Here is a 17,136-nt window from a genome sequence, read left to right as displayed (position 1 = left end):
TGCCCAGTCTGCAGTAGATTCCCCTGGGTCCTAAACCATTGAACCACGACACACATTACACATTCTTATACAAACTTGTCACACTTCTATAGGGCCACTATGGGAACGATGTATGAAAGGGAGCCATTTATCTGAAATATATCTGAGGAGACAAGATGAAGAGATGACTAGAGTGAGCCCTTTTCTATCCCACCACCCTCCTCATCCCTCACCTTTTCCATCTCATCCCTGTACTTGGTAGCCCAGTCCTCAATGGTCTTCTTCTCTTTCTGGGTGGTGGTCAGCTCCTTCCTCAGCCTCTCCAGCTGCTCCAGAAGGGAAGTGACACGGTTGGCGTTGTTCTTGGCTTCCTCTTCTATCCCCTTCAGCTTAGACACCTCTACCTTCAGCTTCTCACTCTCCACCGCGTGGGACGTCTCCAGACAGTTCAGCCGCTCGCTAGTCACACGGTTGTCTTTAGCCTGGGAGAGAGAGAGATCATGTTGATGTAATGTGTGAAGATGCATGTTCTATTCGAGCAGCCACTCTTGGAGGAGAGAGTTTGTTATCCAGCAGCACAAAGATCCAAAATGGCCACCTGGTTTGTACAGAGCCCCAACCTGTTCGTCTAACTTCCTCTGCAGCTGCATGATCTTATTCTCCATGCCAACGTTAAGTTTCTTGAAATGTTCAACGGAGCGGGCCTCGATTTTCAGCTTCTTCAGCTCTTTCTTGGCCTTCAGCCTCCTGATGCAGCACTGCAGATAGACGATGGCTCGTAGGGAGCGCTTGTACCGCTGTCTGGCCAGCCAGCCACGCACGTGTTTCTGGATGAACACAGCTTTGTGGTTACGCAGCAACTGTGGAGAGAGAGGGAGAAAGAAAGAGTTAGTTCCTGTGAATGTAATGTGAGAATTCTGGTGTTCCTGAGCTCTTATTGGTCTCCTGGCCTTCATCTTGCTGTTAATCCACAACAACAGGAGAGCTCTCTAGCGTCTACTATTCTGCCTAATATAACAGACAAGTGATGTCAGAGACACAGAGAGAGAGAGAGAGAGAGACACAGTAACCAGAGACACCAGCCTAGTTATCTCCCTAACTCCCAGTAACCAGAGACACTAGCCTAGTTCTCTCCCTAAGACCCAGTAACCAGAGAGACACCAGCCTAGTTCTCTCCCTAACTCCCAGTAACCAGAGACACTAGCCTAGTTCTCTCCCTAAGACCCAGTAACCAGAGAGACACCAGCCTAGTTCTCTCCCTAACTCCCAGTAACCAGAGAGACACCAGCCTAGTTCTCTCCGTAACACCCAGTAACCAGAGAGACACCAGCCTAGTTCTCTCCCTAACTCCCAGTAACCAGAGACACCAGCCTAGTTCTCTCCCTAACTCCCAGTAACCAGAGACACCAGCCTAATTCTCTCCCTAACTCCCAGTAACCAGAGACACCAGCCTAGTTCTATACCTAACTCCCAGTAACCAGAGACACCAGCCTAGTTCTCTCCCTAACTCCCAGTAACCAGAGAGACACCAGCCTAGTTCTCTCCCTAACTCCCAGTAACCAGAGAGACACCAGCCTAGTTCTCTCCCTAACTCCCAGTAACCAGAGACACCAGCCTAGTTCTCTCCCTAACTCCCAGTAACCAGAGACACTAGCCTAGTTCTCTCCCTAACTCCCAGTAACCAGAGACACCAGCCTAGTTCTCTCCCTAACTCCCAGTAACCAGAGACACCAGCCTAGTTCTCTCCCTAACACCCAGTAACCAGAGACACCAGCCTAGTTCTATACCTAACTCCCAGTAACCAGAGACACTAGCCTAGTTCTCTCCGTAACACCCAGTAACCAGAGAGACACCAGCCTAGTTCTCTCCCTAACTCCCAGTAACCAGAGACACCAGCCTAGTTCTCTCCCTAACTCCCAGTAACCAGAGACACCAGCCTAGTTCTATACCTAACTCCCAGTAACCAGAGACACCAGCCTAGTTCTCTTCCTAACTCCCAGTAACCAGAGACACCAGCCTAGTTCTCTTCCTAACTCCCAGTAACCAGAGAGACACCAGCCTAGTTCTATACCTAACTCCAAGTAACCAGAGACACCAGCCTAGTTTTCTCCCTAATTCCCTGGGAGTGGTCCAGGTATGAGGGTGACCCAAGTCCATCCAACATTGAACTGGGGTTATTTATAAACCACACTGCTAACAGACATGCAGGACAGCTGTGCTATTAGCTGGCAGTGCTAGGTGTGTGTGTTGGTTCTTCTATCCTAATCTCCACAAATGTCCCCCCACAAAGAGAGTAAAACAAGAAACATGTAGTGTGTGTGTATATACTGTATGCATCTCTCACCCCTTGGTATTTCTGTCGGGCCATGTACGCTCTGAGAATAGTCTGCATGACCAGGGCAGCAGCCTGCTTCTGTAGGTACACTTTCCTCTGGACACACATCCTCTGAAACTTCTGGATAGTGATGGCTGCCAGGGTCTGACGCATGTACTTAACCAGACTGGGGGAGGGAGAGAGGCAGGGGGAGGGAGAGAGGCATTGGAGAGAGAGGGGAGGCAGGAGAGAGTGAGAGAGGTGGACAGAGGAGGCAGGAGAGATAGAGAGGGGAGGGAGAGAGGCAGGGGGGAGAGAGAGGGGAGGCAGCAGGAGAGAGAGAGAGGGGGACAGAGGAGGCAAGAGAGATAGAGGGGAGGGTGAGAGGCAGGGGAGAGAGAGAGGGGAGGCAGGAGAGAGATAGAGAGGGGAGGGAGAGAGGCAGGGGGGAGAAAGAGGGGAGGCAGGAGAGAGAGTGAGAAGTGGGAGAGAGGAGACAGAGGTAGGGGAGAGAGAGAGAGAGTGTAGTCATGGTAATTGGTGAAAAATGCTGTTGAATTACTATAATTTACCCACCAATAACCTCCAACTGATCCGATTAACACATAAATCAAATCACAAATAGATATTTATACAAATGTTCCCACTTCCTACAATACATCAGACAATTCTGATTGGCTCCTTTTCAGGAAGTCATACAGTCTAAACTACTTTTATCTGCATGGTGATTGTCAAGAGGGTGCTGAGTGACAGGTGTGTGCTCCACTGACCAGCGGGCCTGGTGTCCGCGGGTGTATCTCTGGATGGTGATGGCAGCATGCTTCTTTCGGAGGTACTTCTTGCGTACCAGCCAGCAGCGGATGGTCTTCTGGATACGGACGCACGCCTTCCTCAGCTTATCAGCCCTCAGCTTCTCCAGGTAGGCAACTTGACCAGCCCTGAAGAAGATCTTAGTCTTACCAAACTGGTACTTGTCCTGGTCCTGGAGAGAGACAGAGAGAAACATCATGTTGTAGGGGATCAGTTTGAGCAAGGTGAGGTCCAGAATTGCAGAATTGCATAAATCAGGGATTTATGATTGGTGTCACACTTTTGCCCCAGCTACCAAACCTGTCTCATCATGCAATTAGTTTAATCAGCTGGGTGTGCTAGGGATGGAGAGAATATGTCTCACCCCTCCGGCCCCCGAGGACTAGAGTTGACCATATCTGACATAAATAGTTGTGACGGAAAGTGGTGTAGATCTTTGATTATGCACAGTCTGATTGCAATGTAGTTGATTTCAAACAGGCCTGACCTCTAACCCCTGACCACTCATACCTGCACCAGTTTCTCCAGGACGTTCCTACAGGTCAGCCTCCTGTCCGACAGGACGTCCTTCTGCTTCATCAGAACCCGGTAACGACTGAAGAACTCCTGGTAGGTCCATCTGGATGGGAAGCCTGCAGCTGAGATGCGGATGGTCTCCAGAACACCACAGGCTCTGAGCTGCTGCACCGCTCGCTTAGGGTCAAACCTAAAGACAACATTCACCTAACGTTAGGGTCAGACCCAAGCACAACATTCAGCTCAACCTAAAGACAACGTACACCTAACATTAGGGTCAAACTTAAAGACAACATTCCACTAATGTTAGAGTCAAACCTAAAGACAACATTCACATAGTTAATCCAACCATACCAGCCAAACCTGGAGAGAACCATTCAGCCTCATGACATCGCAATTCCATTCACCTAACATCATCTGGCCAAGTCAGATGGAACTATGGCAACTTAACCATAGAGCATGCAGATACTTACGTGAAGGGGAACTTGAGGTCGTTGGGCTTGATGCAGCGAACATAGTGAGGAGTGGTCGCATTCAGAGTCTCCATCAACATAGCCAGAGAGTTCCGGAACTACAGGAGGAGAGGAGAGAAGAGAGGGAGAAGAGAGGACAGAGAGAGGAGAGGACAGATACAGAGGAGAGAGGGAGAAGAGAGGACAGAGACAGAGGACAGAAGAGAGGGAGAAGAGAGGAGAGAGGGAGAAGAGAGGAGAGAGGGAGAAGAGAGGACAGAGACAGAGGAGAGAGGGAGAAGAGAGGACAGAGAGAGGAGAGAGGGAGAAGAGAGGACAGAGACAGAGGAGAGAGGGAGAAGAGAGGACAGAGACAGAGGAGAGAGGGAGAAGAGAGGACAGAGACAGAGGAGAGAGGGAGAAGAGAGGACAGAGACAGAGGAGAGAGGGAGAAGAGAGGACAGAGACAGAGGAGAGAGGGAGAAGAGAGGACAGAGACGGAGGAGAGTGTGAGAAGAGAGGACAGAGACAGAGGAGAAAGAGTAAAGAGAGGAGATTATTCAAGTCCTTCACTTTTACATTTCAGCTGTTCTGACTCTGGTTGGCAAGTCCCAACCCTGTTCTGAGTGTCCGTAGGTGTGTGTCTATGATCAATCTACCTGGCAGCCAACAGTCTTCTTGTGCTCCTTGCTGCTTGCTCCAGATCTGACCTCTTTTGGTTTGACGCTGAGTCGTGTTCGACCTCCTGGAGCGGTCCCTGTTGGACTGGTCACTTTCTCCTCATCCTGAAACAGCTCCACTAGCAGGTCCAACTACACACACACAATATTGCAAATAAAACACTGTTCTTAATTGACACACATATATACAGTGGGGCAAAAAAGTATTTAGTCAGCCACCAATTGTGCAAGTTCTCCCACTTAAAAAGATGAGAGAGGCCTGTAATTTTCATCATAGGTACACTTCAACTATGACAGACAAAATGAGAAAAAAAAAATCCAGAAAATCACATTGTAGGATTGTTTATGAATTTATTTGCAAATTATGGTGGAAAATAAGTTTTTGGTCAATAACAAAAGTTTCTCAATACTTTGTTATATACCCTTTGTTGGCAATGACAGAGGTCAAACATTTTGGCCCATTCCTCCATGCAGATCTCCTCTAGAGCAGTGATGTTTTGGGGCTGTTGCTGGGCAACATGGACTTTCAACTCCCTCCAAAGAGTTTCTATGGGGTTGAGATCTGGAGACTGGCTAGGCCACTCCAGGACCACTCCAGGACCTCCTTTGTTGCCCGGGCGGTGTGTTTGGGATCATTGTCATGCTGAAAGACCCAGCCACATTTCATCTTCAATGCCCTTGCTGATGGAAGGAGGTTTTCACTCAAAATCTCACGATACATCGCCCCATTCATTCTTTCCTTGACACAGATCAGTCGTCCTGGTCCCTTTGCAGAAAAACAGCCCCAAAGCATGATGTTTCCACCCCCATGCTTCACAGTAGGTATGGTGTTCTTTGGATGCAACTCAGCATTCTTTGTCCTCCAAACACGACGAGTTGAGTTTTTACCAAAAAGTTATATATTTTTTTCATCTGACCATATGACATTCTCCCAATCTTCTTCTGGATCATCCAAATGCTCTCTAGCAAACTTCAGACGGGCCTGGACATGTACTGGCTTAAGCAGGAGGACACGTCTGGCACTGCAGGATTTAAGTCCCTGGCGGCGTAGTGTGTTACTGATGGTAGGCTTTGTTACTTTGGTCCCAGCTCTCTGCAGGTCATTCACTAGGTCCCCCGTGTGGTTCTGGGATTTTTGCTCACTGTTCTTGTGATCACCAGCCTGGTGCAGGTCTACACTTTTGTTTCTGGTGTCCTTTGACATCTCTTTGGTCTTGGCCATAGTGGAGTTTGGAGTGTGACTGTTTGAGGTGGTGGGCAGGTGTCTTTTATACTGATAACAAGTTCAAACAGGTGCCATTAATACAGGTAACGAGTGGAGGACAGAGGAGCCTCTTAAAGAAGAAATTACAGGTCTGTGAGAGCCAGAAATCTTGCTTGTTTGTAGGGGACCAAATACTTATTTTCCACCATAATTTGCAAATAAGTTTATAAAAAAATCCTACAATGTGATTTTCTGGATTTTTTTTCTTCTTATTTTGTCTGTCATAGTTGAAGTGTACCTATGATGAAAATTACAGGCCTCTCATCTTTTTAAGTGGGAGAACTTGCACAATTGGTGGCTGACTAAATACTTTTTTTGCCCCACTGTACATGACTTGTATAAATAAAAAGGTAACAGCAGCCAACAGACAGTTACGTCACAAACTTGCTAAGCTAATAGTTTGCATTGTTAACATGGGTATCTGGCTTATTCATACCATCCTTTCTATCTAAAATGACAACAAAGAACATTGTACATGTTACGGTTCAAGGAGAAAGCGATTGGTTATTGTGTTCTCTGTATTGTGGTTGGTTAAGATGGGCCACGGCGCAGCCTCCAGTTCTGCAGCGTCCGTTCAGCCTCACCCTCACCACCTCCCCACATACTTCAGTGCCATTTGAACTATTGTGAGACCACGGTGAGGAAGAATGAATGGTGTGGGTTAGAAGGTTGAGACAGAAAGAAATGAGGAGGGCAGCATGTTTACCTTTAGCTGTTTAACGGTTGTTGTCATGACGGGAAAGACACATGGAAAACAGATGGAAAACAAACACAACGACAAAATAAAGATTCAACAAAAATGAAAGAAACCTAGGAATTGAAAATAATTGCAGTACACACATCTAAAACATTAAAAGTATAATTGATATAAAAGTAGAAATCCAAATCAAAGAGCCATCAGCACAGGCAGGGTAGGTGTCATGGTGTCTGCTGACCAAGGCTGTTTGTAATGATAACACGGGATCAGACCATAGACACGGCACAATGTCTGACGGCTCAGACAGCAGAACACATGACTGAGCCGTCTCTTTGCTGATGGTAGGCACAGAAGGACTGTGTGTTTATTATTGACACAAACACACACAGAACCATGATGATGGGTTGAAATGCTAGATTTCTATAGCTTCATTCTCATTAAAGAGTCATTATCACTTCTACACCATTACTTGTTAGTCAAGCTGGTTTCCATGGCAACACACACACACACACACACACACACACACACACACACACACACACACACACACAGTATTGCCATGGATGATTGTTCCAGTGTAGTTAACCCTGTGTGTGTTTAAGGTGTTAGGGGTTAAAGGAGTGTTTTAACCCTTACCCCTCTCTGCTGCTGCTGGCCTCTACAACAGAACAACGGGCAGAGTGAGTCTTTATACACACACACTGCAAGGCCTATTTGGTGGACAGAAAATGTCTCCAACTGTGTGCACATCATTACAACACATAGACAGCAGAGGGTGCTGTTTCTCCTGACCTTCACTGGGTTCCCTGTCGGAGGTCATTCAGTGAGACAACACAGACTGTCAAACATACTAATGAGAAAGTCATCAAATATATGTGTTACCCATTGAACGTGCAGTGTGTGTGTGTTACCCATTGAACGTGCAGTGTGTGTGTGTTACCCATTGAACGTGCAGTGTGTGTGTGTTACCCATTGAACGTGCAGTGTGTGTGTGTTACCCATTGAACGTGCAGTGTGTGTGTTACCCATTGAACGTGCAGTGTGTGTGTGTTTGGCAGGGACACACACCTTGCTGGCCTTCAGGACATTGATCTGCTCTTCATTCACTGTGTCCTTGTTCTTCTCCAGAAAACCATCACACTGGTACTGCACCTGGACACAACAGTTAGAAAATAAAGCCATTTTGCTGACACTTTAATCCAAATTGATTTTCAGAAAATGTCCATTTTGACTCAGATTATCAATCAGAACTGTCAACTTTGACTAAGATTGATAATCTGAGTCAAAATTGACAATCAGAACAGCATTCACTTTATTCATAGAGTGAACCCGCTCACTTCCCGCTCTCTGTAACGCGACACTGAGACAGAACTCAGCAGTACTGGGTCAGCCAAGACATCAACACACAGTGATCAGTACCTTGTCAGCGAAGTGCTGTATGATGAAGGCTTTGTTGGACATGCGAGGTTTCTCAAACAGAGAGCAGGTCTTCAGATGGGTGTTATACAGCTTCTGGGCCCACGAGTCATCTGAACCTTTAGGCATCTGGACACACAGAACACTGGTTCACACTAGTTACTCTGGATGTGTGTGTGTCTGTGTTATGGGTGTCTGTGTACGCCCCTGCATTACGTATTTGTGTATGTATGCATGTATGTATGCATGTGTGCCTCTGCATTATGTGTGTGTGTGTGTGTGCCTACCTTGCACTCTTCGTCCAGCAGGTCGAGGACCCCCATCTTGGCCTCTATGAGGTTGATACATGGCTGGTTATCATAGAAGTCTATCAGAGTCCAGGGAATCTGCTCCTTCAAATACTCCTCCTGCTCCAGCTTGAACACATGCTGTAGATAGGAGAGGAAAGGAGAGGGGAGAGGAGAGGGCAGAAGAAAAGGGAGGGGAGAGGAAAGGAAAGGGGAGAGGAAAAGGGAGGGGAGAGGAGAGGAGAGGGCAGAGGAAAGGAGAGGGGAGAGGAAAGGAGAGGGAGGGGAGAGGAAAGGAGAGGGCAGAGGAAAGGAGAGGGAGGGGAGAGGAGAGGAAAGGAGAGGGCAGAAGAAAGGAAAGAGGAGAGGAAAGGGGAGGGCAGAGGAAAGGAAAGGGGAGAGGAAAAGGGAGGGGAGAGGAAAGGGCAGAGGAAAGGAGAGGGATGGGAGAGGAAAGGAGAGGGCAGAGGAAAGGAGAGGGAGGGGAGAGGAGAGGAAAGGAGAGGGCAGAGGAAGGAGAGGGCAGAGGAAAGGAGAGGAGAGAGGAAAGGAGAGGAGAGGGCAGAGGAAAGGAGAGGAGAGAGGAAAGGAGAGGGGCAGAGGAAAGGAGAGAGGAGAGGAAAAGGGAGGGGAGAGGAGAGGAAAGGAGAGGGGAGAGGAAAGGAGAGGGCAGAGGAAAGGAGAGGGCAGAGGAAAGGAGAGGGCAGAGGAAAGGAGAGGAGAGGGCAGAGGAAAGGGCAGAGGAAAGGAGAGGGCAGAGGAAAGGAGAGGAGAGAGGAAAGGAGAGGGCAGAGGAAAGGAGAGAGCAGAGGAAAGGAGAGGGCAGAGGAAAGGAGAGGGCAGAAGAAAGGAGAGGGCAGAGGAAAGGAGAGGGCAGAAGAAAGGAGAGGGCAGAAGAAAGGAGAGGGCAGAGGAAAGGAGAGGGCAGAGGAAAGGAGAGGGCAGAGGAAAGGAGAGGGGCAGAGGAAAGGAGAGGGCAGAGGAAAGGAGAGGGCAGAGGAAAGGAGAGGGCAGAGGAAAGGAGGGCAGAGGAAAGGAGAGGGCAGAGGAAAGGAGAGGCCAGAGGGAAAGGAGAGGGCAGAGGAAAGGAGAGGGCCAGAGGAAAGGAGAGGGCAGAGGAAGGAGAGGCAGAGGAAAGGAGAGGGCAGAGGAAAGAGAGGGCAGAGGAAAGGAGAGGGAGAGAGGAAAGGAGAGAGGAAAGGAGAGGAGAGAGGAGAGGCAGAGGAAAGGAGAGGGCAGAGGAAAGGAGAGGGCAGAGGAAAGGAGAGGAGAGAGGAGAGGAGAGAAGGCAGAGGAAAGGAGGGCAGAGGAAAGGAGAGGGCAGAGAAAGGAGAGGGCAGAGGAAAGGAGAGGGCAGAGGAAAGGAGAGGGCAGAGGAAAGGAGAGGGCAGAGGAAAGGAGAGGAGAGAGGAAAGGAAGAGAGGGCAGAGGAAGGAGAGGAGAGAGGAGAGGGCAGAGGAAAGGAGAGGGCAGAGGAAAGGAGAGGGCAGAGGAAAGGAGAGGAGAGAGGAGAGGGAAGGTCAGCATGTACAGAGAGGATCACATTGTTACTCTGCATCAATAACCAAAGATATCAAACTATTTATATTGTTATTTTGGAATACTTTTACACACCAACAGGGTTATTTAGACAACGGCAACACAGGAGTTCAGTTTCAGACAGGACACACAGTTTTCTCACCATGTTAAACTGCTGTTGCAGTTTCTCGTTAGCATAGTTGATACAGAACTGTTCAAAACTGTTGATCTCAAACGTCTCAAACCTGGAGAGCAGAGGATGGAGAGCAGAGGAGAGGTCAGAGTGACTGTCTCACACACACACACACACGCACCCACGCACGCACACACACAACCCACCCATAGATATCCAGGACTCCTATGAAGGAGTGCTGTTTGACGGTGGCGCGTAGAGATTTGTTGACATGGTCCACGATCCAGTTGAAGACTTTGGCGTAGATGTGTTTGGCGAGCGCGTCGCGGGCATTGGAGGCTTGCAGCCGAGGGATGGGCTTGATGTAGGTCTCCTGGGCTGTCTTCAGCTTCTTGTGGCACAGCCAATGAGACATGTCCTGGTAGGTCACGCCCATCAGCTCACAGAACACCGTCAGGTGGCGGTTATTGGGCTGAGAGAGAGGGATTCATGGTCATGTCAATCAATTGCTCAATTCGTCTTTCTGCTATTCTTTCCATCTACTTGAACCTTCTTAATAACCATCTTGGAGAAGGTCCAAGGTCTCTCCCCTCAGACCTTCTTCTCCAATGGGTTTTGAGAAGGAGGTGAGGATAGAGGATGCAATGAAGTGAGTCAAGACGATTTGAGAAAGAGTCAATCATTAGGAGAGGTCAGAGGTTTAATAATAGAGGTTAGAGGTCAGAGAGGTTAGAGGTCAGAGAGGTTAGAGGTCAGAGAGGTTTGAGGTCAGAGAGGTTTGAGGTCAGAGAGGTTAGAGGTCAGAGAGGTTAGAGGTCAGAGAGGTTAGAGGTCAGAGAGGTTTGAGGTCAGAGAGGTTAGAGGTCAGAGAGGTTTGAGGTGTCTCCTTACAGGTATGATGCTGCTGTCAGAGTCTCGGTCCTTGATCTCCACGTTGCCCAGATGTAAGATGGCAGCCAGGACCTGGAACAGCCCCTTCTGGTTCAACTCGTTGATGCCTGAACACAAATACACACAAAACAATACATCAAAATCAACACTACACTAAAAACCAAATGGGACTGAGAGTAAATGTGGTGTGGTGTTTGGGTGTGACCTAGGACAGTAGGGTAGCTTAGCGCTTAGAGCATTGGGCCAGTACCCGAAAGGTAGCTGGTATATATTACCTAGCAGTGAGAAGGCATGTCAGGTGTGTGTGTGTATATATTACCTAGCAGTGAGAAGGCATGTCAGGTGTGTGTGTGTATATATTACCTAGCAGTGAGAAGGCATGTCAGGTGTGTGTGTGTATATATTACCTAGCAGTGAGAAGGCATGTCAGGTGTGTGTGTGTATATATTACCTAGCAGTGAGAAGGCATGTCAGGTGTGTGTGTGTATATATTACCTAGCAGTGAGAAGGCATGTCAGGTGTGTGTGGTATATATTACCTAGCAGTGAGAAGGCATGTCAGGTGTGTGTGTGTATATATTACCTAGCAGTGAGAAGGCATGTCAGGTGTGTGTGTGTGTATATATTACCTAGCAGTGAGAAGGCATGTCAGGTGTGTGTGTGTGTATATATTACCTAGCAGTGAGAAGGCATGTCAGGTGTGTGTGTGTATATATTACCTAGCAGTGGAGAAGGCATGTCAGGTGTGTGTGTGTATATATTACCTAGCAGTGAGAAGGCATGTCAGGGTGTGTGTGTGTATATATTACCTAGCAGTGAGAAGGCATGTCAGGTGTGTGTGTGTATATATTACCTAGCAGTGAGAAGGCATGTCAGGTGTGTGTGTGTGTATATATTACCTAGCAGTGAGAAGGCATGTCAGGTGTGTGTGTGTGTGTATATATTACCTAGCAGTGAGAAGGCATGTCAGGTGTGTGTGTGTGTGTGTGTATATATATTACCTAGCAGTGAGAAGGCATGTCAGGTGTGTGTGTGTGTGTGTGTATATATATTACCTAGCAGTGAGAAGGCATGTCAGGTGTGTGTGTGTGTGTATATATTACCTAGCAGTGAGAAGGCATGTTGTGTTGTGCACATCTCTTTAGCATCGTCGACTCCATCGATGACCGGGTTCCGGCCCTGATTGGTGCAGTGGAAGACATCAGCACTACCTGCATAGACGGACACGGACACACACACACACACAGTTAATCAGTAGCCTATAGAAAGTATTCTCTTCAACTGTTTAGAGCAGGTGCCCAGGAGAGTACTGCTACATTAGGGTCACACAGGGCCACATCCTGACCTGATGTGGGTGTGACACATTGAATACTCTTACTAATACGTGCACACATAAACTGTGCACACACACACACACACAAGACAAAGCCTTCTCTAGACTAAAGCAACCATAGCCTGTTACCTGGCAACTCAGGGCTGATATCACCGTGACAACACCTCCATTCTGGAGGTGTGTCTCTGCCAAGAGGCCAGCTGAGAGAGACTAGGGCAATGTGTGTTTGTGTGTGTGGCAGAGATGAAGTGTGTCTAACAGCAGATGAAGTGTGAGTGTGTGTGTGTGTGTTCACAGGTGGAATTAAGGAATATTTTGAGGAGCAACACACAGCCTTGTTAGATGACACACACAGTCTCTTTCTGCCTCACACCCAGGGAGAGAGCTAACATGATCTCTACCTCAGTCTATCTCTGCGGGCAGCTGGGCACTGCCTCACACCCACAACATGACCTCTGATCTAACAGGAGCTCTACTGTAGTTAGTATGACCCCACAGTTAATATGACTCAATATGGCTGAGGTCTGTCCTCACATTTCTGTTTACAAATACACTGTACTACTTCCTCTACCCCTGTTACACATCTCACCTATATGATCTAATATGGTTGTCTATGATCACGGAGAATGACTGGGCACCATTTTGAATGATCCATGTGTCATTTATTGAATTCAATAAATTGCCTGACGACTGATCCTGAATTTAATTCCACTGCCCTCCCAATTGCTTCAAATCCAACCTTTTTTGTCACATGCGCCGAATACAACAAGTGTAGACCTTACCGTGAAATGCTTACTGACAAGTCCTTAACCAACAGTGCAGTTCTAGAAGAGTTAAGAAAATATTTACCAAATAAACGAAAGTAAAAAATAATAAAAAATGAACACAAGAATAATGAGGCTATATACAGGGGGTACCGAGTCAGTGTGTGGGGGTACAGGTTAGAGGTGACTTGTACATGTAGGTAGGGGGGAAGTGACTATGCATAGATAATAAACAGTGAGTATAGGTACAAGACAAATGGGGGGGGTCAATGTAATAATCCGGTGGCCATTTTATTAGTTGTTCAGCAGTCTTAAGGCTCGGGGGTAGAAGCTGTTAAGGAGCCTTTTGGTCATAGACTTGGTGCTCCGGTACTGTTTTCCTTGAGGTAGGAGAGAAAGGCTATGACTTTGGTGACTGGAGTCTTTAACAATGTTATGGGCTTTCCTCTGACACCGCCTATGTAGGTAGAGTCACCTTAATTAACTCTACCTACATGTACATACTACCTCAACTAACCGGTGCCCTGCACACTGACTCTGTACCGGCACCCCCCTGTATATAGTCTCCACATTGACTCTGTACCGGTACCCCCCTGTATATAGTCTCCACATTGATTCTGTACCAGTACCCCCCTGTATATAGTCTCCACATTGACTCTGTATCGGTACCCCCCTGAATATAGCCTCCACATTGACTCTGTACCGGCACCCCCCTGTATATAGTCTCCACATTTACTCTGTACCAGCACCCCCCTGTATATAGTCTCCACATTGACTCTGTACCGGCACCCCCCTGTACATAGTCTCCACATTGACTCTGTACCAGCACCCCCCTGTATATAGCCTCCACATTGACTCTGTACTGGCACCCCCCTGTATATAGTCTCCACATTGACTCTGTACCCTCTGTAGCGCCTCGAGATCAGATGCCGAGCAGTTGCCATACGGTGATGCAACCATACAGGATCCTCTTGTGGTGCAGCTGTAGAACCTTGTGATCAGGCCTACCACTGTTGTGTCGTCAGCAAACTTAGCGATGGTGTTGGAGTCGTGTTTGGCCACGCAGTTGTGGGTGAACAGGGAGTACAGGAGGGGACTAAGTATACACTCCTGAGGGGCCCCAGTGTTGAGGATCAGTGCGGCAGACATGTTGTTGCCTACCCTTACCACCTGGGGGCGGCCCGTCAGGAAGTCCAGGATCCAGTTGCAGAGGGAGGTGTTTAGTTCCAGGGTATTTAGCTTAGTGATGAGCTTTGTGGGCACTATTGTGTTGAACACTGAGCTATAGTCAATGAACAGCATTCTCACATAGGGCAGTGTGGAGTGCGATTGAGATTGCGTCATCTGTGGATCTGTTGGGGCGGTATGGGAATTGGAGTGGGTTTAGGGTATCCGGGAGAATGCTGTTAATGTGAGCCATGACCAGCTTTTCAAAGCACTTCATGGCTATCGACATGAGTGCTACGGGGCGGTAATCATTTAGGCAGGTTACATTCACTTCCTTGGGCACAGGGATTATGGTGGTCTGTTTTAAACATGTAGGTATTACAAACTCGGTCAGGGAGAGGTTGAACATGTCAATGAAGACACTTGCCAGTTGGTCCGTGTATGCTTTGAGTTCAAATCCTGGTAATCAATCTGGCCCCGCAGCTTTGTGAATGTTGACCTGTTTAAAGGTCTTGCTCACATCGGTATCGAGAGCATTATCACACAGTCAACCAGGACATCTGGTGCTCTCGTGCATGTTTCAGTGTTGCTTGCCTCGAAGCGAGCATAAAAAGGCATTTAGCTCGTCTGGTAGGCTCTCGTCTGGGTTTCCCTTTGTAGTCCGTAATAGTTTTCAAGCCCTGCCACATCCGACGAGCGTCAGAGACTGGGTAGTAGGATTCAATCTTAATCCTGTATTGATGCTTTGCTTGTTTTATGGTTCGTCTGAGGGCATTGACTCTGGCATAGCACGATTTCTTATAGGCGCCCAGTTAGTGTCTCGCTCCTTGAAAGCGGCAGCTCTAGCCTTTAGCTCGATGTGGATGTTGCCTGTAATTCAAGGCTTCTGGTTGGGATATGAACGTACGGTCACTGTGGGGACGACGTCGTCGATGCACTTATTGATGAAGCCGATGACTCCTCAATGCCATTCAGTCAAACTGCCATCCCAGAAGTCACTTGTGCTGACTTCAAAATGAAGGGTGTTGTACAAAACAAATTCATCACCGATTGGATCGTATCAAAGCCAATGACATGATTCATGAACGCTGGGCTAAACCCATTGGTTTCCGGGACCAATCAGAACGGTTAGAATGTGTTCACATTCTATGTATTGAGGAAGGAAAGCAAATCCAGACTCGTGGTGGAGAAGAAACACTAGTGGGCGGAGCCATGCATGTGGATGGTTGTCAGGCTAATCAATGAACAAATAGCTTAGGAACCGTCCAACCATCCAATGGAGAGTGTTTGTGTCTTACCTAGCTTCAGATTCTTGAACTCTGGTAGATGGGAGGACGCACACAGCTGGTAGAAGATATGATAGTTCCTCTCCTCGTCCGCCTGCACAGACAGAGACACACACACAGTCAGGCAGTTTCAGGTAGTGTATGTTCTATGTTCCAGTGTTGTGTACATACAAGAGAACACTGTCATGCTGTTTAGAATCTGGTGTAGTTTTAATGTTGCAACATTTCCACCACAGACTAAGACACACACACCCAGGTGCTGTTGCAGAAAGGTATGTGGGGAATGTGTGTTGCAGTACAGGACTCACAGCAGCTTCCTCAAGTCTGGGAAGACATGCTGTACTCCACTATCCTCATCTCAACACACCTGTGTGTGTGTGTGTATGTATGTGTGCGTGTACACTTTCTAAGTTGTGCACATTCCTGATTCGTCTCAGCAGTGTGACCTGGATCAGATCCACACAGAGAAAAAAGAGAAAGAGGGAAAGAACGAGAGAGAACGAGAGCTAGAGGGAGATGGGAAAAGGAAGGACGACTATTCAATAGGCTCTTATCAGCAATGAGCTGGACACGGAAGGAAGGACAGAACAGAAGTAAAGGAATGTGTTTGGTCTCCTGTGTTTCCTAACCTGGGTAGAAGAGGAGGAAAGACACAGACAGAAGGACATATACAGTGCCTTGCGAAAGTATTCGGCCCCCTTGAACTTTGCGACCTTTTGCCACATTTCAGGCTTCAAACATAAAGATATAAAACTGTATTTTTTTGTGAAGAATCAACAACAAGTGGGACACAATCATGAAGTGGAACGACATTTATTGGATATTTCAAACTTTTTAACAAATCAAAAACTGAAAAATTGGGCGTGCAAAATTATTCAGCCCCTTTACTTTCAGTGCAGCAAACTCTCTCCAGAAGTTCAGTGAGGATCTCTGAATGATCCAATGTTGACCTAAATGACTAATGATGATAAATACAATCCACCTGTGTGTAATCAAGTCTCCGTATAAATGCACCTGCACTGTGATAGTCTCAGAGGTCCGTTAAAAGCGCAGAGAGCATCATGAAGAACAAGGAACACACCAGGCAGGTCCGAGATACTGTTGTGAAGAAGTTTAAAGCCGGATTTGGATACAAAAAGATTTCCCAAGCTTTAAACATCCCAAGGAGCACTGTGCAAGCGATAATATTGAAATGGAAGGAGTATCAGACCACTGCAAATCTACCAAGACCTGGCCGTCCCTCTAAACTTTCAGCTCATACAAGGAGAAGACTGATCAGAGATGCAGCCAAGAGGCCCATGATCACTCTGGATGAACTGCAGAGATCTACAGCTGAGGTGGGAGACTCTGTCCATAGGACAACAATCAGTCGTATATTGCACAAATCTGGCCTTTATGGAAGAGTGGCAAGAAGAAAGCCATTTCTTAAAGATATCCATAAAAAGTGTTGTTTAAAGTTTGCCACAAGCCACCTGGGAGACACACCAAACATGTGGAAGAAGGTGCTCTGGTCAGATTAAACCAAAATTGAACTTTTTGGCAACAATGCAAAACGTTATGTTTGGCGTAAAAGCAACACAGCCCATCACCCTGAACACACCATCCCCACTGTCAAACATGGTGGTGGCAG

The 17,136-nt window shown here is 47.5% G+C and overlaps 1 protein-coding gene across 1 annotated transcript in view; it reads right to left on the bottom strand.

Annotated features, from left to right (window-relative positions):
* Nucleotides 1-17,136, bottom strand: part of myo5aa (myosin VAa) — an 80,136-nt gene that overhangs the window by 31,532 nt on the left and 31,468 nt on the right. Inside the window, 15 exon segments of the mRNA XM_031831298.1 lie at nucleotides 213-461; nucleotides 600-839; nucleotides 2,324-2,480; nucleotides 3,064-3,275; nucleotides 3,614-3,809; nucleotides 4,093-4,190; nucleotides 4,731-4,883; nucleotides 7,781-7,864; nucleotides 8,132-8,257; nucleotides 8,416-8,556; nucleotides 10,097-10,178; nucleotides 10,273-10,538; nucleotides 10,958-11,064; nucleotides 12,060-12,167; nucleotides 15,519-15,600. Coding sequence (XP_031687158.1) covers nucleotides 213-461; nucleotides 600-839; nucleotides 2,324-2,480; nucleotides 3,064-3,275; nucleotides 3,614-3,809; nucleotides 4,093-4,190; nucleotides 4,731-4,883; nucleotides 7,781-7,864; nucleotides 8,132-8,257; nucleotides 8,416-8,556; nucleotides 10,097-10,178; nucleotides 10,273-10,538; nucleotides 10,958-11,064; nucleotides 12,060-12,167; nucleotides 15,519-15,600 — 2,301 coding nt within the window.

The sequence above is a fragment of the Oncorhynchus kisutch genome, linkage group LG8, assembly GCF_002021735.2.
Source record: "Oncorhynchus kisutch isolate 150728-3 linkage group LG8, Okis_V2, whole genome shotgun sequence".
Taxonomy (NCBI): domain Eukaryota; kingdom Metazoa; phylum Chordata; class Actinopteri; order Salmoniformes; family Salmonidae; genus Oncorhynchus; species Oncorhynchus kisutch.
Note: the sequence above shows the minus strand (reverse complement) of the source record. Positions and strands in the feature narration are given on the sequence as shown.